General features: G+C 46.1%; 1 protein-coding gene across 4 annotated transcripts in view; it reads right to left on the reverse strand.

Moving 5' to 3' along the window:
- Positions 1 to 2,415: 2,415 nt before the first annotated feature.
- actn4 (actinin, alpha 4) overlaps positions 2,416 to 21,700 on the reverse strand; it is an 84,801-nt gene continuing 65,516 nt past the window's right edge. For 3 of the 4 annotated variants that reach the window (XM_080532103.1, XM_080532102.1, XM_080532105.1), the window contains 7 exons: positions 20,681 to 20,863; positions 19,901 to 20,035; positions 17,610 to 17,789; positions 9,710 to 9,856; positions 5,131 to 5,211; positions 3,006 to 3,164; positions 2,416 to 2,584 (listed from right to left, as the gene is read on the reverse strand). In XM_080532103.1, the coding sequence (XP_080388229.1) occupies positions 2,426 to 2,584; positions 3,006 to 3,164; positions 5,131 to 5,211; positions 9,710 to 9,856; positions 17,610 to 17,789; positions 19,901 to 20,035; positions 20,681 to 20,863 (1,044 nt within the window). In that variant the 3' untranslated portion in view covers positions 2,416 to 2,425. The remainder of the gene's footprint in view (positions 2,585 to 3,005; positions 3,165 to 5,130; positions 5,212 to 9,709; positions 9,857 to 17,609; positions 17,790 to 19,900; positions 20,036 to 20,680; positions 20,864 to 21,700) is intronic. The other variant, XM_080532104.1, reaches the window with a different exon arrangement.

Here is a 21,700-nt window from a genome sequence, read left to right on the forward strand (position 1 = left end):
TGACGCATCCATTCCTGCAACCATATAATCACACTCCAGTTGTTCAGCTGGTCATACGCTCCTTCCATCGATTCTCGATGTTTCTATTGTGCTGCTCTCCAGCCAGGGCTGAACCGTTTTCTCTTCCAAGTTCCCGAATAACATAAAACCTGCTGAGACGATTTTCCATTCACGATTCCGCCCCTTTAACTTGACGACCCCCCCACCCCCAACCCCGCGTGGCGTACAGTACCCGTAACAAATCAGACATTAAACAAACTGAAGAGCAGAAAAACACCAGCAGTCTCTCTCTCTCTCTCTCTCTCTCTCACACACACACACACACACACACACACACACACACACACACACACACACACACACACACACACACACACACACACACACACACACACACACACACACACACACACACACACACACACACACACACACACACACACACACACACACACACACAAATGACAGTCAAAACACGTAAGTTGTATTGTATAAAGGAAACTTTATGTGTGCTTGTGAAATTCACTTATCATTTAGAGACAGAAGGCCGTTTTTGCAGTTTCCAGTACAGCAGATAAGGTTTGATATTAAAGAGTAAAAAAAAAAACAATTCCAAAGTTCAATTCTTTCCAACCTTGCAGGAAAAAAGTACAAGCTTTTGGTCCAAGACTTTTCTTTTGTTTCTCAGGTCCCTCAGACTCACTCTCCCCCCACCCCCTCCCCATCAGCTTCTCAACCCTTCCCGGTCACAAATATCAGAGGAATCAATTTGTTTTGCACTTAATTTATTTAAATGCACTGAATTTGTTCTTCCAAATCAATTCATCAGCTCTTTTCCTGCCATAAATTCTCTCGGAACTTGGTGATATCAGATATATATGATTGCATAGATTTGTAGACAGTAAGTTCTGTTTTTATTTAAGACATAATGGAATGTTTATTAAGACTCTGCACCCCCCGCCCCACCCCACTCCTAACCCACATTACATCCTGCAGAGAAACAGATGAGGAGATGGAGGGATGAGAAAGAGAGAGAGAGAGAGAGAGACACAAAGGGCTATAGCCACTAACAGGCACATTTTAGTACTGCCATCATTTTCAACATCATCAAGGAACTCTCCAAAGCAGAGTTTCTATGGCAACAATTCAGTGGAGGACAGTGGACCTTCATGTTACCAATAATAACCTTGACATGACCCCACTTGTGCTTGTAGAGATCCACATCCCTCAACCTGGTGGTCTAACAGTTTAAACTAGCATGAATCAATAGAGTACACGTGGCGTGAAGGTGATGTATCACAGAAGCAATGTTTCATGTTTTTCATCGATGCCCGGGTGACAGAATGTGTATAGAATTATCATGTGACGTTTCCACAGATTCTATGAAGGCCGTTTTACGTCACAAAGCGTCCTTTAACTAAATTGTTACCACATCCTCTTTTCAACACGACAAGGCGGTCCTTTTATTCGAGACTTGCGTTGGAGAAAATAACTTGTATAAAGAGATCCAAATGTAGACTCACGGGAACTCAAACCTATCTATGGTACTCTGTGTGTGAAAACGCTATTTTTTGTGTGTGTGTTGCTTTTTTTATTTTTTTTTATGCCACTTTGTTTGCTGCGCCCTACAGGCCTGCGATGAGTACTCTGACTCTTGCGTACTGGAAAAATAAGTATGTACAGCACGGAACCCCACGGAACCCACAGAAACCCTCCTTTTGCTGGAGAAAAGCAACAGAACGCACAAAAGGAAAAGGAGGAGAGAAGAAGCTGAGGTTAGATATCGGAGTTCCACTCATCCAGCAAAACAGGTTTATGGGTAAATATGTAATTCATCTCTCCCCCCCTCTCCCGCCCTCCCCTTCATATATCTCTCTGTGTTCTAATGCAAACCTCTCCACCCGCAAAAGCAAAACGACCCCCCCCCCCCCGCCACTCCCATCCCCACCCACCCCAACACCCAGGCAAGAGAAAAAATAAAATTAACAAAACATAAAAGTAGCATAAGTATTATCAGAATAGCTTGTGCCCCCTCCCCCCACCCCCCCTCCCTTAGACAGGGGTCATCCAGATTCACCTTGCAGCACTACAGGGTCCCCCCCCCCCCCGCCCTGGGCTCTGAAGTCCCCCTGGGGCGGCCGGTTTCCAGATGAACACAGGTTATAGTTGATCTGTGGTTAACGTCAGAGGTCAGAGGTCAAAGCACCGCTGGCCAAAGCCAATCTAAACTAAACAGCTCACCCCCCCCCCCCAAAAAAAAAAGCTCGGGGTTCCAGATGAAAACCGGCGTTCTCAGGGACACCTCAGGATCCAGACGTCAGAGAGCATCGGGAGAGCTTTCAACCACCTCCCCCCCCTCCTCCTCCTCCTCCACCTCTCCACCCAATCACCAGGCTCCCCCCCCCCCCCCCCCGGTGCGGTGCTCTTAGAGGTCGCTCTCCCCGTAGAGGGCCGTGGAGAAGGACATGTAGTCCAGGGCGCCGGGGGCGGCGTCGAGGCCGGCGTAGGGCGCCATACGGGCGATGCAATACTCCGCTTGGTCTGGGGGGAGCTCCCGCCTCAGCTCCTCAGCCGTGATGAAGTTCTGACGGAGGGAGAATGGGGGAGGAGAGGGGAGGGAGGAGAGGGGGAGAGGGAGGGGGGGGGAGAGAGGGGGGGGGAGTAAGGTGGGGGAGGGAGGAGAGGGGGAGAGGGAGGAGGGAAGGGAGGGAGAGGGGGAGGGAGAGGGGGAGGGAGGGAGGAGGGGAGGGAGGGAGAGGGGGAGGGAGATCATAGATTATTATTATTGAGTATCATTTTGTCAAACTAACTCAACTAGCTTTACACACACACGCACACACACGTGTGACTGTCAATAAAAAACTGCTGCCTAGTTAACTAGAACACTACTTTACATTGTTAGCAGGGTCACAAAACAAGCTGTGTTAGTTGACTAGGGAGTGTGTCATTGACACAGCGCGCGCGTGCGCGCACACACACACACACACACACCCCCTCCCCCTCACCTTGTCTCCGGCCAGGATCTTGAAGGAGGCGATGACCTGGTCGGCGGTGTCCGTGTCGGTGGTCTCTCTGGACATGAAGTCTATGAAGGCCTGGAAGGTCACCGCGCCGCTGCTGTTGGGGTCCACGATGCCCATGATGCGGGCGAACTCTGCGTCTCCCTGGAAACCACGGACACAGGTTAACCCAGACACACGTACACACGTGCATTCAAGTGCACACGCAAGCTCGCTTACACACACACACGCATACACGTGCGCACACACACACACACGCGCGCGCATACAAGTGCGCGCACACACACAGAGAGCAGGAGAGGACCTCTCGTCTCTCCTCTGGGGGAAATATGACCACCAATAACAGGGACGGCCAACTTGGAAAGTATCGTCACAAATAATGTAAATTACTATGTGTAAAGGGTCTAGTCAGGGGTGTTAAAGGGGCAATCTGGGATTCAAACAACAAGAAAGCGGCCTCTGCGTCGCGCTGAGGGACAGGACTGGAGAAATGGAACCACTATCAAATTCATACACGGAGCTTTGGATGCAAGGACCGACCATCCATGAGACACACATGATAGTTAAACCCAGGACCATCCATGAGACACACATGATAGTTAAACCCAGGACCATCCATGAGACACACATGATAGTTAAACCCAGGACCATCCATGAGACACACATGATAGTTGAACCCAGGACCATCCATGAGACACGCATGATAGTTAAACCCAGGACCATCCATGATACACATGATAGTTAAACCCAGGACCATCCATGAGACACACATGATAGTTAAACCCAGGACCATCCATGAGACACAGATAGTTTAAACCGCGTTTTGAAGTGATACCGGTGTTGTACAATGACATTGGACTAAAAACATATTTTTCTTAATGGGGTAAGACATTGAGCTAAACCCAGGAGGCGTTTAGAAGTTCTATTCTTCAATAATGAATGGCTATAAATAAGTACTTTAATAGTCGAGTAAAACTTTTGGGGACAGGTTACTGTACTATTACATCATCCTTACCAGGGGTAACATGTACTATTACAGGAAGGTTCTTAAGGTTATTTTGGGGAGAGAGAGAAAGAGAGAGAGACAGAGACACAGAGAGACAGAGAGCACAAGCAGAGAGAAGTGGCAGTACCAGGCTGTTTCCCGTGGCAACCAGCAGAGCGCGGTAATTGTCTGTGTCCATCTGCCCCGTACGCTTCTGTGGCCGCGGAGCGAGGGATGGAGAGAAGGAGGAGGAGGAGGTGTAAGGAAATGGACAGATTGGGAATGTGAAGATGAAAAAAAAGACGAGGAAGAAGAAGAAGAAGAAGAAGAAGAAGAAAGGAGCGGAGAGAGGGAGGTGAGTCATGTGAACAGAACGATAGAGAGAGAGAGAGCAAAAAAGAAAGGAGGATTAAAGCAAACCAGTGAAGTGAGGCTCGGTCTCAAATCAAACGCCAAAGCCACCAGCTGTTCTAGCTTGGCGCTGGGGGGCCCGAGGCAGGAGCGAGGGAACAAGGGAATAAACGAGTGAACACAGAAATTGACACATCCTTCCCAGACAGAGCATGTCCTCTCACCCCTGTTCATCTCCTGTGACGGCGCGGGGGGTGAGCAGCCATGTCAGGTTCGGTTCTCCGTGTTAGAAGCCGTCAAACTGGGTGGGGGAACATGTTTGGGTTCCCTCTTCACGTGTTTTATCTGTAGTTTAGTAATATGTTTGTTTTATCATAAAAAAGGCTTTAGAAAAGGTGCCGCTGTCGCCACATATTGGGTCTGAGTGAGTGAACGCCTTACTTCCTGAAGGGGACTCTCACGGCGAATGACAGGGTGGCGGTCAATCACCCTACGATAGCTTTAGGCTAACGCTAACAAAACCAAAACATGACAGTTCAATTAAAGTCAACTGTTTCGAAACTGGACGTGACCCTGTCATGGCTCTTCCCCCGAACCCGTCAAGGTTTTATCTGGAGGAGTGCTCCCTCTAGAGTCTGTATCCGCAACTCCCAATGTGGTGAGGCCAGGGCAGAAAGGTGAGCTGAAAACCAAACCGGAGCTCCCTCTGGTGGCCAAAACGGGGTAGTGCGGTCCTGCTGGCTTAGCGAAGGTGGTTGTTTTTTTTCCTCCTACCTGCTTGTTGTTCTCCACGTCGTAGCCCAGGCTGATCAGACACGCCTTGAACTCCTCAGCCATCAGGGCGCCGCTGTGGTCCTGAGGTCCCCCACCAGCCAGCCAATCACAGAGCAGCACACACCCATGGATGGATGGATGGATGGATGGTCCAATCACAGGGGTGGTGATGAGATGGAGGGAATGTGGACACAGACGGACAGACAGACAAAGATCATGCACGTCAGACAATGATCATAGGACTTATGGGACACACACACACACACACACACACACAGGTGATCTGAACACACACAGTGATCTGAACACACACACAGGGTGAATCCCAATTCACCACTCCGGCTCCGTTTTCACCCCTAATCTCCGTTTTGCGCGTTCACGTGTAGCCGTAGTGGCGTCCCAATTCATTACTCATTTAGGGTTAGGGTTAGGGTTTTCCATGGCTCCGTTTGGACAAAATCTTGACCCTCTTCTTTTCGCTCTCGTAATACGGAAGTCATTTACTTTTTCTGGAATTACTTGTAATTAAAGACTTGAAAAATTATGATAACCATCGTATTATCTTAGTTTAATGTCATTACAATGCATTATAGACCTTTTATTTATAACAAGCATAACCCAAAAATCACTTTTATGTCGGTGCTGTGTCTAACGTGACAGTAACGCAACGCTGCATGACAGTCGAGCATTTCAGAGATGTACAATCATAAATCAATTATTATCTGTGGCGTTTGACAGCGGATGATGGTACACATATGTAAAGTTATCTATCAAACGTTCGTCTGACTTGTACATGATGCGCATTTTTGGCACCCGCAATCTAATCCGAGCAGTTGTTATTAGGTAATATTATTAATTGGTTGTATCATTCATTTAAATGCATTATAGACCTTTTCTTTATAACAAGCACAACAACAACAAAACGTTATTATGCCGATGTGCTGTGTGTCTAACGTTACAAGCTGATTTGTGCATGACAGCCGCGCATTGACATATTTCCATGTCTGATGTCTAATGTCATTTCAATGCATTATAGACCTTTTCTTTACACGTTTCGCGCACTAGGTGGGCCGCGAATACTGTAGAGATTTGTAAAGTGGGCCGTGAGTCCAAAAAGGTTGGGAACCGCTGCATTAGACTATCAAATGGGGCTTTTCCATCAGCAGCCCAGGTCGGCCCAGGTCGGTTCGCGTCAGGTCGGTTCAGCCCGCTTTAGCTCAGTTCTGGTTTTCCATTATACACAAACCGACCCGGACTAGTAGGAGGAGTAGACGATAGTAGGCGGAGTTACGCGTCATAACATTCACGAGACACAACACAGCAACAATAGCAGAATGGAGGAACTTGCAACTATCCTATGCCTTTCCCTCGGCATGTGGTATATTATTAACCGTGGTTTTTTGGAGAGAAAAGAGAGAAGACAGAAGAGCGAAGACAGAAGGAAGGATACTCGAAAGAGGAATGCTGAAAAGAGAAAGAAACGTATGTGGGCTATCGTAAGGAGATGGCTACTATTTTACCTCACTGACTGTAGCATCATTGTTATGTTCAGCATAGAGATGGCTACTGCCTGATTGTCTGCATGTTTGAATCATTTCTATTGGATTTTGTTCTGCACATATGTTGTTCTACACATAATAAAGTCATGTTTTTTGAACCCTTAAAACCACTGCCTTCACTTGTCTGCTTTATGAACTGTAGTATCATTGTGTGCGGACAAACACGGTGCCGTTTGCGGGTTAATAACTTCGGTTTACCGGGGGTTAGGATAACAATCCAAACGTGTCCGGAAAGAGGAGAAGCCAGGGAATCAAAACGTTTTTGAATGGAGTCGATCCTCCACTCCTATCACCGTGGACACAGCGCGGAGCGAATTCCCTGTTAAAACCGGCATTTGACTCATGAGTGAACGGCGAAAATGGCTGGACAGCAGCGGGCGAACTCCCGGTTCATCGAGTTTACGGTTAAAAGCATAACTTCTCGGGGTGTCAGCGCGGTGGTTAAGGGCTCAAAATGACCGTATACCGATGGTGAAGTTAGCAAAGGAGTATTGTGTTTGTACCACCTCCACAGCCGGTGTTATTCACGGACAAAGACGGTGCATAATAGCGATTTTTGTGTTGTGCTTGTTGTAAATAAAAGTTCTATGATTCATTGAAATGACATTAAACTAAGATAATACGATGGTCAGCATAATTTTTCGAATCTTTATTAATAAGCTATTACAGAAACTCTAGTGACATTTTCCTAGAGCGAATGTGGTATTTCAAGATGGCGGTTAGTGAAGAAATCTATGGACATGGGATGACGATTTCCATTGACCAATCAACGGTGTGCAGCGTCACACGTCACACGCAGCCTGGCAAAAAGATCCGGATGTTAAAATGTAGTACCTGCTCTCGATGTGGAGCTAAAGAAGCGACCCGAACCGACCTGGGACGACAATGGAAAAGGGGAAAAGAAGCAGGCCGAAGCGGGCTGGCCTGCTTTGGCCTGCTTTGGCGCTGTAATGGAAAAGCGCCAATAGCAGATAGACACCGGAGCACTCATATCTGCGCGTTTGTCACAGGGCGACAGTCCTGTTCCTCTGCCCGGCGTCAGTCCAATAGAATCGTCAAGCACAGCCTTCCCCATATAAATACATCGGTGCGCGATTACAGAGATGTACAATCATGTATATTTAAACATAAATTGTGCTGTTTGACAGCGGATGATGGTAGACATATTTAATGTAAAGTTATCTATCTAAAGTTATCTATCCACAGGCTGATATGTGCATGATAGGCGCAAATCCCCCCCCCCCCTTGGTGGTATATGACGCTATAGTCAGTCCCAATGGTCCAAAAGTCAAGCGCTTCGTAACACAGACGGGGTGAATTTTATGAATGAAAGTGAAAGTTCTGTCACAAAACGCTGTTACGTATCCTCACACATTTTTAAGTGGGTATACGGAAATCCTTGGCCTTTCCTAGTGGGTACACGGCATAGTCCTGCGTATCACCCAGACTACACCACTGGAGCACAGGTTTCATACAGGTTAGAGCTTATTCTGTCATGGTCTGATAATGAAGCATTGTTCTTTTTTATTTGATGACTTGTTTGATCGATTGATAGCGTTCAAGTTCATTCAAGTTGTGAATGAATCGCGAGCGTCAATGCTTTTCTACGATACTACGTGTAATGTCACTTGGACATAGAATAATAAGACACTTGAGTCTGGGTTCAACAAAGGTATAACCAGTTTACTTCGGTTCTCTCGACACCTGTCAGTCACCTTCTGGTATATCATGAACTCTCTCTTAGGCGCATGCGCTGTCCTGACTATGAATTAACCCATTCATTACACTACGGATGACGTATTAGTGAAGGGTTGTCCCATTTTCCCCGGGGAACCACTACGGCTATGGCTCCAAAACGAGTGACTCCAAAACGAGCCGAAGTGGTAAAAAAGAGAATCGGGATTGGCCCACAGTCAGCCTCTCATCATACCTGAGGAGTAGGAGTGTGTGTGTAGCGCTGAGACAACTTCAAAACGTCTCGACATTCACCAAAGTGTTTGTGATTCTTTGTAGAAACAATCACCGGAATTCTCTGACACGCTAACATATCGCTTGAAATATCTATCTAGATATACAGACTACATGAAGAATCTAGTAATGTTGCACTAGGTTTGGTCTGAGTGTGTGTGTGTGTGTGTGTGTGTGTGTGTGTGTGTGTGTGCGTGCGTGCATGCGTGCGTGTGTGTCTCCAAGTGATATTCAGTGGTGACATGGACCAACATCAGGTGGCATGCGTAGGCGTAGGTGGGGTGAGGTGATTAAAACCATGGCGTGGGAGAGATGGAGATGGCAGAGGCGGGCGACTGAAGTGGTGTTACACCCAAATCCTTCCCCACACCCAAGTGCACTCAGCTCCAGTAAACAAACACCCAGCGGTTGGTGCTTTGTACACCCCGGGCTGCGGCCTGGTGAACACGGCCAGAGACCCAAAGACAATGGGGCTTGTTACTCACGAGCTTGGCGCTCTCACTCCTGGGCCCGGAGTGAGCCTACAGAACATCATAGCTAAATCAATAACCCAGCATTGAAAGTGTCTAACAATCACCACAAGATAAGATACTTTTATCTCGAGGAGACCGAGCTGTGTAAATAAAGGTTATACAAAAGCAATTAGCAGTCACAATGCGGCGCGACACGAAACGCGATCGTTAATTCGTTGCGTGTATAAACATTGTCCTTCTGACTAAAAAATTTAAACAATAATAATAATAATGATGAATGCCGTTTCGCTGACGCTTTTGTCCAAAGTGACTTGCATTGCAGTGAGTGCGTCCATGTTTCAGTATATATGGTCCTAACCCGATATTTGTTCCATTAAAAAATAAAATAAAGGTAACACTATATTTTACAGTCATCACGTTTACGGACCTGATAGTTACTTCAGCTCAGTTTATCAGTTTATGTCGCAGCAGATAATAAATGATAATTATTCCTAATTGGCACTCAGCTGATCGTATTCGCTAGGGGAGGTACTGGCAGTATTAACGTTGTAATAACGCTGCCCCAGCGGCGGCCCTGACCTTGTCAAAGTGGTTGAAGGAGGTGCGGTACTCGTGCAGCTGTTCCTGGCTGATGCCCTTGGCGTCGCGGGTCAGGATCTGGTTCTCGATCTCGTTGATGGTGCGGGCGATTGTGGTGAGCAGCTGCTCCCAGCCCACCCGCAGGTGCTGAGGGGAGGGGGAGAGGGATGGAGGGGAGGGGAATGGAGGGGAGAGAGGAAGAGGAAGAAAATGTTCAATTCATTGTCCAATTTCTAGACATTTCCGTACAACACAGTGTTTCCTCTATATGCATTTATTGGTGGCGGGCCGCCACGAATGAATTTCCTCCGCCACTAATTGATTCAGTCCACTAAGTGCACGATTTCTGCAAAAAAAATAATAAAAAAAATCCACCTCTGAACATTTTAGCTGATTAAAATATATCTGATCCTAGATCAGTGCTATAATGGATGTTGACTAAAAGTGCACCTAAATCCACGCCCATCTCTCTCTAACCGCTGATCCAAAATCAGATTAATGACATTAAACATTCAGTTGACGACGTGACACAAGGCCTACTCCTGATTGGTCTAAATGTGAACCATCAAAAACAGTGTTTCTCAACCCTCTCCTCGGGGCGCCCTGAGAAACACTGATCTAAAAGATACAAAAAGCTGATCTAGCTAGCTAGGTGCACAAATAAGATATCACGTTAAATAACTTTAAAAAATTAAACGAAAATAGCGACAGATGGATGGATTTTTCAAGAAAAAAGATGTCCCAACAAACATTGCTGAAGCTAGCAGTGGCTATGAGCGATCCGAAACGGCATGGCTGGCAGGAGCAAAGGAGCTAGGTGGTGGATCAGCTAACAACGTTTATGGCGGGCGAGTTCATTGAGGCTGTTCGCACCTGCACCAAATATGTCCCAATTTGTGCACTCGAAACAGCCTCTCAGAGTATCAGTGGCAGTTGCAGTCCAGGACTTTGGGTGTCGTATTGCAGGATTTAAGTTTCTGTCTATATTTCGGGACGAGGAGCAGCATGGCATGGTCGGACCTTCCCAGCGGTGCCCTCGGGAACGAACGGTAAGCCTCGTTGATTGTAACGTAGCAGTGGTCTAGTATGTTAGCTCCTCTGCTGGGGCATGACACCTGTTGTTTGTAATTGGGAAGTTCGGTGTGCAGGTTGGTGTGATTAAAATCGCCGAGCACAATAACTGCTGCGTCGGGATTAGAGTTTTCCACAGAGGAGATGTAGGTAATACTTGGGACATTGCAATTGAAATTGCGTTCAAAGTAAAACACACACACGCAAATATTTACAGTAGAGCTTGGCTTGATAGTGTATATCCCCACTGTGCTGGGTCGCCTCCACACCTGCCACCACAGGGGCCCGTTAATAAGACTGCTGTCTGTGGATTAGTTCTAAAAAAAAAATGTCCAATACAACGTTGTAGTTGTTTAGTACAAATGGGTCTATAGCAGCTAGGTAACATTAGTCCTGTATCAGAGTTGTGTTGTTGGGTCTTGTAGCAGGGTTGGGTTAGCTATAGCAGCTAGGTAACATTAGTCCTGTATCAGAGTTGTGTTGTTGGGTCTTGTACAGTTGCTCAAAATGCAGATAAGAGAAAGTATAGGCTAATATCAAACAACAATCCTAGAGATGACTAACTCAAACGTACGCATAACTAAATAAAAGCAGGCCAACTAACGACAGCTACACGCCCTCAACTGGGAACATAAAGGATAAATTAATTTTGCAATCGAACGTGTCCTACAGCGACAGCTGGTCGTGCAAATCAGGTTCTGGGAAGATTTTTTTTTGCTATTATTTAATTTTTTTGCCATCCTCCCTCTAGTTTTGGTTGAAATGAGGTCGTTGTTTTGAGCGAGCCTGCACGCGGACAAAAAATCGACAGGGCTCTCCGCCACTAATGTAAAAATTCCTGGAGGAAACACTGCCTGTATCTCCGGCAGGACTATACTACAACCAAAGGAGGGGGGGGGGGGTGATAGAGAGAGAGAGAGAGGGAGAGAGATTAACACATTAGATACACAAAGGCAGGTGAGGGGTTGAGGGGGGGGAATGACAGGTGTGACTAGAAAAGTAGCAACCTGTTCCATGAAAACGAACCCTGACCCGATCTCCTTTAACAACTGAACAGACTTATCGATGCCTCCACCTCCAACGCCCACTGATCTGACACTTCATCCACTGATCTGACACTCCATCCACTGATCTGACACTACATCCACTGATCTGACACTACATCCACTGATCTGACACTACATCCACTGATCTGACACTACATCCACTGATCTGACACTCCATCCACTGATCTGACACTACATCCACTGATCTGACACTACATCCACTGATCTGACACTACATCCACTGATCTGACACTACATCCACTGATCTGACACTCCACTGATCTGACACTACACTAGGGCTGCACGATTAATCGATTTTAAATCGAAATCGCGATTTGAGATGATGCGATTAGCAAATCGCAAAGCCTGCGATTTGGGATACATTATACAGCGCGTCGGATTCAAAGTCAATGAACGCACACACCCAAGAACAACAACATTGCACGTGAAACGCCCACGTGTGAATCTGTGAAGACGTTTCAGTAGCTAGCAACATTAATGGTGTGGATAAATCGCTTCAAAAACAGCACTTCTGTTGTATGGAAGTATTTCGGGTTTAGGACGACAGATGTGCAACAACAGCAGGTGTTGCGCACAACCTTGAAAAAGTATCACAGGCAATGATACACCATGACGAGTGTACGGTCAGAAACGGAGAGTTAAGTGAAAGTCCCGTAGCCAAGTCTAACGTTAAGCAACCTAGGGCCGGTTTCACAGACAAGGCTTAAGCCTAATCCTAGACTAAAAAACATCTTCAATGGAGATTTTACATTGAAAGTGTGATTTAGTCCAGGACTAGGCTTAAGCCTTGTCTCTGAAACCGGCCCCTAGTGTTTTAGAGTCGTTTGCGTCTGTTACGCCGTAATTCCATCAGGCACTACCTCGCTAAAGACATGGTGTCTATTAACACTGTGAGCAACGAAGGGTTTAAAAAAAACTCATCCAAACGCTGGATAAAAGATATGCGGTTCCCTCTCGCACGTACTTTAGTCATGACATGTGGACATCCCGGAAACGTATGCGGAATGTAGGAAGATACTTGAGACGGAGCTGAAAAATGTGGAGTACTATGCAACAACCGATCTGTCAGGCAGGACGACCGAGCCGTATCTCAGTCTCACCGTGCACTTCATACATTACGACTTTGAGTTGAAGAGTTGCCTGCAAACGGTATACTTTCCTGCTTTGTCTATTTCAATGTTTACAGAAAGGACCTATTATTCTTTACTGGACATTTTTATTATCACTTTATTTAACTTGATTGCAGTATGTGCAATATTTAGATGCTGCTCCTGAGCCATAATTGAATAACCTTGTTTGTAGAAAGGTCCTATTTTATTTTCATATTGGAATTGTTAAAACATGTGGACACAGCTGTTTAAAAAAAACATAAAATAAATGTGTTGTTCCAATTAATATCTTTTAAGTTCTCATCCTTGCATTAGAATTAGAGCAGTTAACAGTTTGATGGTATCATGTGGTAATGCTCTCTGATATTTGCCCATGATAGAAGGTGATAGACAGATTTATCCAATCACCTGTATTTTTGAAAGTACCTAGCCTTTTCCAAACAGCTTCCAATGAAGCTTTCCTAGATGGTTGTGTGAAACAAACCATCTGAGTCAGGTTAGTAATGCCCCATCACATGTTTTAAATCTATTACACTGTGAATCTTAAACTGAAGCTTGACTTTAAAGCAACCCAACGTAAGTTTCATGTAGTTCTTTCACTCGTAACTCGGGCTGTGGGGCTGCTAGAGACGGGAGCCAATTTGTGCTCCTAAGTCCCCTGAAGACGTACAAACAAACTGCACGTTGATACGACCTTCCTAGCCGGAGATATGGCCGCACTTTACAAAAACCTCTTTAAAAAAAATGTAATCGCAAATTAAATCGCAATCGCAATATCTGTCAGAATAATCGCAATTCGATTTTTCCCCCCCAAATCGTGCAGCCCTACACTACACCCACTGATCTGACACTACATCCACTGATCTGACACTCCATCCACTGATCTGACACTCCATCCACTGATCTGACACTCCATCCACTGATCTGACACGACCAAGTTGATCAAAGCTAGCCTTCCACGGCGTTGCTGTTACTGACCAGACCACGTCAGATCCCTTCTCCGTGGAAGGCAGAACGCATTTCAATCAATATCAACATGTCCTGAGGCACCATGTCAATCAAGCCGGTCTGAGCTCTCTGACTTCATCAAGGAAAGAAACCTTGCCTGGGCTAAAAACAGATCTACGGAGTGGCTATACATATCCTAAGTTTAGATGTTAAGAAGCACGGTTGGCCTGCCTGATCTGTATCTCCGGCAGGACTCCAGCTCCATGACTCGCTCAACCAAGGGGTAGTGGTGGTCTGGCCTAGTGGATAGTGAGTTGGACTGGTGATCAGAAGGTCATGAGTTCAAATCCCACCTGGGAACACCACCACTAGTGCCTCTAGCTCCATGACTAGCAATGGTGGGGGTAATGGTGGTCTGGCCTAGTGGATAGTAGGGGTGTAACGATACATCGATTCACATCGATTCATTGACTAACGATCTGATTACATCAACGCAATGTAAAAACATCGATCTATATCGTCATCTTAAAGATACACCTTTATTTTGAAATGGCACATTCTGCGTGACTGTCACCATTTCCGTGCAGCGCGCGACTAGCAGACGTTTACACTCTCTGCTCGGTTGGGAAAACTCAACATGTTGACTGACGCTGGCTGCGTTCGTCAAACACGCTCTGGAAATCTGATCAGCACTCGCGGAACGCCTCTTGTCCAATCAAATGACTTGACGTTGAACCCAGTGTTGCGCTCCGGCGCTCTCAGAGCGAGTTGACGAACGCAGCCCACATGTTACTGACGCTGTCAGCCAGTCAAACGCGGACTCCCAAACCCCACCTCTCCTCTCCTCTCTGAGCTGTCCTTCCAAACCCACGTTGCGCTAGCCTGCCTAGCTTAGTTAGCTAACGTTAGCTACAATAACTTTGCGAATAAAACAAACAACAAGCACCGTGTGTTCCTCACAGCCCACCACAGGGACACACATCTACCTCCACGTCCACTGGGCTGCTACAGGCCAACTAGCCGCACAGACACACATATTCACAACACTGCATGCTAACAGAAGTTAAGCTAAAGCAGCTAACGTGTGTTTTTTGGGGGGGCATGGTAGGGTCGGGGAGGGGATACAACTTATACACACAAACAGACACACACACACGCACACAACATGATATCGCGTCATATCGATCATATCGTCATATCGATCTTGAATCGAATCGAATCGAAATCGTATCATGACTGACATTGTGATATCGTCAAACATTGTATCGTCATACAAACAAATCGATATAATATCGTATCGTGATGAAGCTGGTGATTTACACCCCTAGTGGATAGTGAGTTGGACTGGTGATCAGGAGGTCATGCGTTCAAATCCCACCTGGGAACACCACCACTAGGCACGTAGCCTTAAGTTACTCCAGGGAGACTGACCCTGGGAGTGGTTCCACTCCCAAAGCCGGGAAGGAGGCCAACGTAGTTCCTCTCCATAAGTGCCCCGATCTGAGCGATTTGAATAATTATCGCCGCTATCTATCTAACTACTTGGGCTGCACGTCTTATATAGCGCCTTATTCCAAAGTGCTGTACAGTGGCCTCTCATTCACCCGTTCACACACCAGCTCATTGTGAGCTAAACAATTTTTTGGGCCCAAGGACAGCCAGGGATCAAACCGCAGAACCAGGTGACCTTGAGATTCAACACCGGCTCGACCTCCTGAGCCACAGCCGCCCCCCGTATCTCCGTGAGTTTTCTTGTTTAGCTCAAATATTGAACTCCCTAAGGGAACTGAAGCTGTTGAGGCTGTTGAGGATAGGGCCCACATTTCCCAAATTTCGTTGTATGGTACCAGTACTATATCAATGACAATAAAAGACCATTCATTCATTCATTCATTCATTCATTCATTCATAACCAGTGCTGACAGTGATGAAGACATTAGATTCCTGGTGACGACAGGGTGTGAAAAAGGACTTGAGGGAATGAAGACGTGCACGAGGATCCGTGGGAACTTGTTGAGATCACTCGGTTTACATTTCACATTTACATTTTTGGCATTTAGCAGACGCCTTTATCCAAAGAGACTTCCAGCACAATACATTTGTCTGAGTCAGTGAATCATCTATCCATCAGTCATCACAAGAAGAAGTCATCTATGCTCAGACCAGGGGGCCATTGGCAGTTACTATGCTAAAAGAAGGAAGAATTATTTTTCTTTCTTTCTCTTTTTTGATCACTCTTGTTTACTCCAGATCGAGTAGCAGACTAAATACTGATGTATAGAACCACATGAAAGGCATGTGGAGACTATGGTAAATTATATCCAGACGACCATTATGTGGGTTCAGAGGAATGGGGTGGGGTCTGTCCCTTCCAACTGAATTGACTATCCTCTCTGTAAATATGGGGGAAGACCAACAGACCATGGGAAGGGTCTAATGTTGTCCCAGTGTGGGATTGAAGGCCTGCAAGCTGCTGGTCTTGATTGCGGGCCAGATGCCAGATGTTCTGAACGATAAATTGCATTTTAAATTCGCACCAGTCAGGTTTTAGGACCATCTCTGCTGCTTCCCGAGTTCTAAACCCAGGGTTCCCACACCTTCTGACACGCATCAAATTCAAGCACTTTTCAAGGACTTTTAAGACTCAATTCCCTCAAATTCAAGGACCCAACACGGTATAGTTTGAGACAGATCTAGATGAGAATTTATATAATAGGAACTATTGACTAGATGGTCTCTTGCCTTCTCTACCACAGCACAGCAAAACAATATATTGTGAAATATGCGTAAAGTTACTGTGAAGTTAAGCAATGTGACTTATCTACAATAATTACGTAAAAATTAAGTTTTTTAAATATATATATTTATTTATTTTGAGAGAGAGAGAGAGAGAGAGAGAGAGAGAGAGAGAGAGAGAGAGAGAGAGCGAGAGAGAGAGAGAGAGAGAGAGAGAGAGAGCGAGAGAGAGCGAGAGAGAGCGAGAGAGAGAGAGAGAGAGAGAGAGAGAGAGAGAGAGAGAGAGAGAGAGAGAGAGAGAGAGAGAGAGAGAGAGACGAGAGCGAGAGAGAGAGAGAGGAATTCAAGCACTTTCAATGACCCATGTCTATGTTAAAAAACCTTGACATTTTTTTCCTCAAATTCACAAACTTTCAAGGATTTCAAGGACCCGTGGGAGCCCTGTAAACCGCTCGGAGGATCACCCTCACTCCGCGCTTCATTTCTAGGGCTGGTTTCATTTCTAGGGCTAGCTTCATTTCTAGCGCTGGTTTCATTTCTAGGGCTAGCTTCATTTCTAGGGCTGGATTCATTTCTAGGGCTAGCTTCATTTATAGGGCTAGCTTCATTTCTGGGGCTAGCTTCATTTCTAGGGCTGGCTTCATTTCTAGGGCTGGTTTCATTTCTAGGGCTAGTTTCATTTCTAGGGCTAGTTTCATTTCTAGGGCTAGTTTCATTTCTAGGGCTAGTTTCATTTCTAGGGCTAGCTTCATTTCTAGGGCTAGTTTCCACATCCACCATTGGTTGGTCTTCTGTATCAGTCGGTGTGCTGGGAGTGTTTGACTTTGAGAAGGGATTATCCCCTCAAACTGTACCTCACACCATTGCTGGAAAAAAATACCCTCTTTCCCCCTCCCCCCCAGATACATTTGAAAAAGCTAGGTAACAAAGTCCCCTGGCAGAGCAGTGAGGTTGAGGTGGCGTACGTACCTCCATGGTGTAGGCCGTGTATTTGTTGTCGAAGATTAGGGCCTCCTGGATGAGCTGGTGGTCTCCCTCCAGCTGGTCAATGTTGGGCTTGTAGTCGATGATGCTCTGCTCATACTCCCTCAGGTTGGTCAGCTGGTCCTCCAGGGTTCCGTTCATTTCGATGGATATCCGCCCGATCTCCTATAATAATAATAATATATTAGACATATATAGCGCTTTTCTAGACACTCAAAGACGCTTTACACTGAAAAGATTGAGTAGTAAAATAAAAAGAAACCCCAAAATAAATAAAAGAAAGTATAGGGATTAGGGCTGGGACGACGCGTCGACGTAATCGACTACGTCAATACGTCGACTTGCGTAATGTGCGTCGGTGCGTCAACATGGCTGCGACCAGTGGAAACATGGAGGAGGCTACTAGCTAATGTTACACAAGCAATGTAGCTCACCACAGTTTGTATGTCTTGTCTTCTGGTTTTTCCTGCATAGAGAATTATGAGGCGGCCGCCTCCAGCTCTCGACAAACTGACCGTCGTATTTTCTACAAGCGGCACTCGGTGGATTTCTGTAAAACTGCAGTTACTGCGCCGAAATGGTGGCGGGGGCGCTGTTTCGCAAATAAGTTAGCTTTAGTTTTTTCTAGCAAAATAGCTGATAGTTGATGTTGACTGCTCAAGGAGAATACATATTTGAAAGTACAGAATGCCTGAGAGCCTTATATTGCATTATATTACATTATATTTTGAATGGTCATCTGGTGCCTGAATATTGTGTTTTCCTTTACATAAATAATGAAATTTCCACCATAAATTGATGCAGAAAGGGCACAAATTGGTGCATATCAATTCACCAGAATGCAAGAAATTAAGTGTTTGATGTTTAAGGACCCCCAGACAGCCCTGCTTCATGGGTCCCCCCCCCCCCGATGTCAAACACCACTGGTACCAACTGTAAGAGCAAATTTATTCAATAATGGCAGCCTGTTTCGTTTCAAGAAGTATAAGAAAAGATATTTAATATTCTTCTGCAGAAGGAGGAAGTTTACAGGTTCGTCAGACGCATCTGAACGATTCAAAGTTCCTCGTAAAAGTCCAGCTCATTCATTTCATCTCAGTATTTATGCCTTCAGGTAACAAGTCCGCCCTCGGTTGAGTTCTAAACCAATCATGAGCAATGGGTGTGGTTTTGTACATTGAGGAAGATGATGGGGGATGAAGGTTAAGGGGGAATCGGCCCCCACTTTCTCCTAGGGACACAAAGGTGAAAAAGGAACACAATAGCCACAAACTGGTTTAGTCTGGTCTTAGAGTATTGGGTCTGGGGAAACACAAAAGTCCAAAACTGTTCTAGATGGCTTAGTCCATTCCGAGAGAAAAGAGAGCAATCAGGTCTTTGTAATCATTTAAATGTGTATGTTGTATAGCTTTGCCCTAGATATCCAAAGTTTGAATCTTAAATGTAGAAAAATGTCTTTTACATATAATAATCTTCTCTCACACACCTCCGCCTCATTTTGAGCCAGGAAAAACCCTGATGGCCAGCTATTACCCAGAGTGCTTTATAAAGACACTGTTAAACAGAGAGACAATACAGCCATTATTTTTGGGAAAATTAAGTGATACATTAATCGAACAGCAAAAAAAAAAATCGTTAGACTAATCGTTAAATGAGTCGTTAGAGTAATCGACCAACCGAAAAAATAATCGCTAGATTAATCGTTAGAAAAATAGTCGTTTGGGACAGCCCTAATAGGGATGACTAAATCTAAATGTCTTTGTAGGACAATCTACTCTCTATACTGCAAGTATATCTCAATTTTCGGGACGGAGAAGCGGCAAAAACAAGCAACGCCAGCGTCCTCTCTCGACCGGCATTTTTGGAAAAGTGAAAGGTCTTACGAGTATGATCAATGTCATGTTAGCTAGCTACCTCTAAACATGGATTTGGCTGGGCATAAATTAATTAATTTGAGGTGGTAAACACAGTTCCTAGCGGAGGAACCGCAACACAAACATCAGCTTTGGACTTCCTGTTTTGAAACGTCCGCCATCTTTTGCTTCCTCTAGTCTAGAGCAGAACAGCCCTGGGCAGAAACACTTCTGGGTTTTGGAGTTTTTGTATGTGTGTGTAATTAGGAACAGTTGTATTAGATCACTTTTGAAAATAAACAGCCGATAACTACCTCTTAAATTTGAAGTGACTAGTTCAAACAACTCTGAGATGAGATTTCTGAGATGCAGATGGACCACTGGACCAGCCTTGGGCCATGGAGCCCCCGTGCTCAGCAGTACCTCCATCTTGGTCTGTATCCAGGGTCCTACGATGTTGGCCTGGGTGGCGAACTTGCGGCGCAGGTGGTCGTTGGACTGCTGCTTGGCCAGCTCCTCCTGCAGGGCCTGGTCCCGCTGGGGCACCAGCTGCTGCACCTGCACACACACCACAGGGGGCGCCACCGTCAACACGGGTCAGCATCCACACAGGGTCACACAGGCGGCAGCGGGGAGCCTGGTAGGGTTCCATCACAAACAGGGGTGGACAGACGGACGGACGGACGCAGGCTGTTCTGCATCAGAGCTTAAGCCTCTGTAATCCTCCCCGTCAACACACACCCCCGACTAAAGACTGGCATCAGCCAAATCAATACAAACACTTTGTTGGTTGACGTAGGGAGGTATGGGACACAGACAGACACACATGCACACACACACACACACACAGACACACACACGACAGACAGACAGACACACACACACACACAGACAGACACACACACACACACAGACAGACAGACAAACACACACACAAACAGACACACAAACAGACACACAAACAGACACACAAACAGACACACACACACACACACACACACACACACACAGACTGACACACAAACAGACAGACTGACACACACACGCAGACACACACGCAGACAAACAGACACACAAACAGACACACACACCAGTGAGCCCAGAGACTCACGTGGCTAAAACAGCTCTTTCCACTGGATCAGCAAAATGACAGGCAGCGCACACACACACACACCTCCCCACCCCCCACCCCCACACACACACCTGGTCCCACTTGTTGTCGATGCTCTCGGGGGTGATGGTGGTGTAGGGGTTGTTGCCCCCCAGCTTGATGCCGTTGTACTGGGCGATCTTCTGCACCTCGGCCTGGATGGCCTGGATGGCCTCGCGCTCCTTGTTCGCCTCGGGGAGGGTCGACTTGAACTGCTCATGGGCTGTTATCAGACCCTGGGATGGAGGGACGGAGGGGGAGGAGAGGAGGGGAGGGGGAGGAGAGGAGGGGGGGGAGAGGGAGGGAGGAGGAGAGGGAGGGGGAGAGGAGGGGGGAGGGAGGGAGGGGGTGAGGGAGGAGGAGAGAGTGGAGGGAAGAAGAAAGGGAGGTGATTAAAAGGTAGAAAGAGAAAGGAGGAAATGAGGAGAGAAGTAGAAAGGGATAGACAAGAAAAGAGAGCAGTTATGCACCGTTCCATTCAAAGTCAACTTTATTGACACATACACAGAGTACAGCGGGACTGCAAACAATATCACAACAAAACATATGTCAAAGTTATCAGTGTATATTGTAATGGGGGTTCATTAGATGAACACTGAAGGTCATTATGAGTCACCGGCCTAAATCATTGGTGACATAATGGTTTTATTTTCAAAATATAGGATCCATTCCAGTCACTGAGAACTGGTTTTATATCTGGACCTCTGTGATCTAAAGCTCTGGTCTGCTGTGATCTAAAGTTCTGGACCTCTGTGATCCTAAGTTCTGGACCTCTGTGATCTAAAGTTCTGGACCTCTGTGATCTAAAGTTCTGGACCTCTGTGATCTAAAGTTCTGGACCTCTGTGATCTTAAGTTCTGAACTTCTGTGATCTAAAGTTCTGGACCTCTGTGATCTAAAGTTCTGGACCTCTGTGATCTAAAGTTCTTCTTTATTAAGTTCTTCGTTATTTTCCGGGCAGTCCCACTCTTATTTTTCTTTTCATTGATAGAGACAGTAGAGATTTAGACAGGAAGGATGGGTGAGAGAGAGAGAAGTGATGACATGCAGGATATGTCCGCGGCCGGAATCGA

The sequence above is a fragment of the Nansenia antarctica genome, assembly GCF_963989245.1.
Source record: "Nansenia antarctica genome assembly, chromosome: 5".
NCBI classification, from domain to species: Eukaryota; Metazoa; Chordata; class Actinopteri; order Argentiniformes; family Microstomatidae; genus Nansenia; species Nansenia antarctica.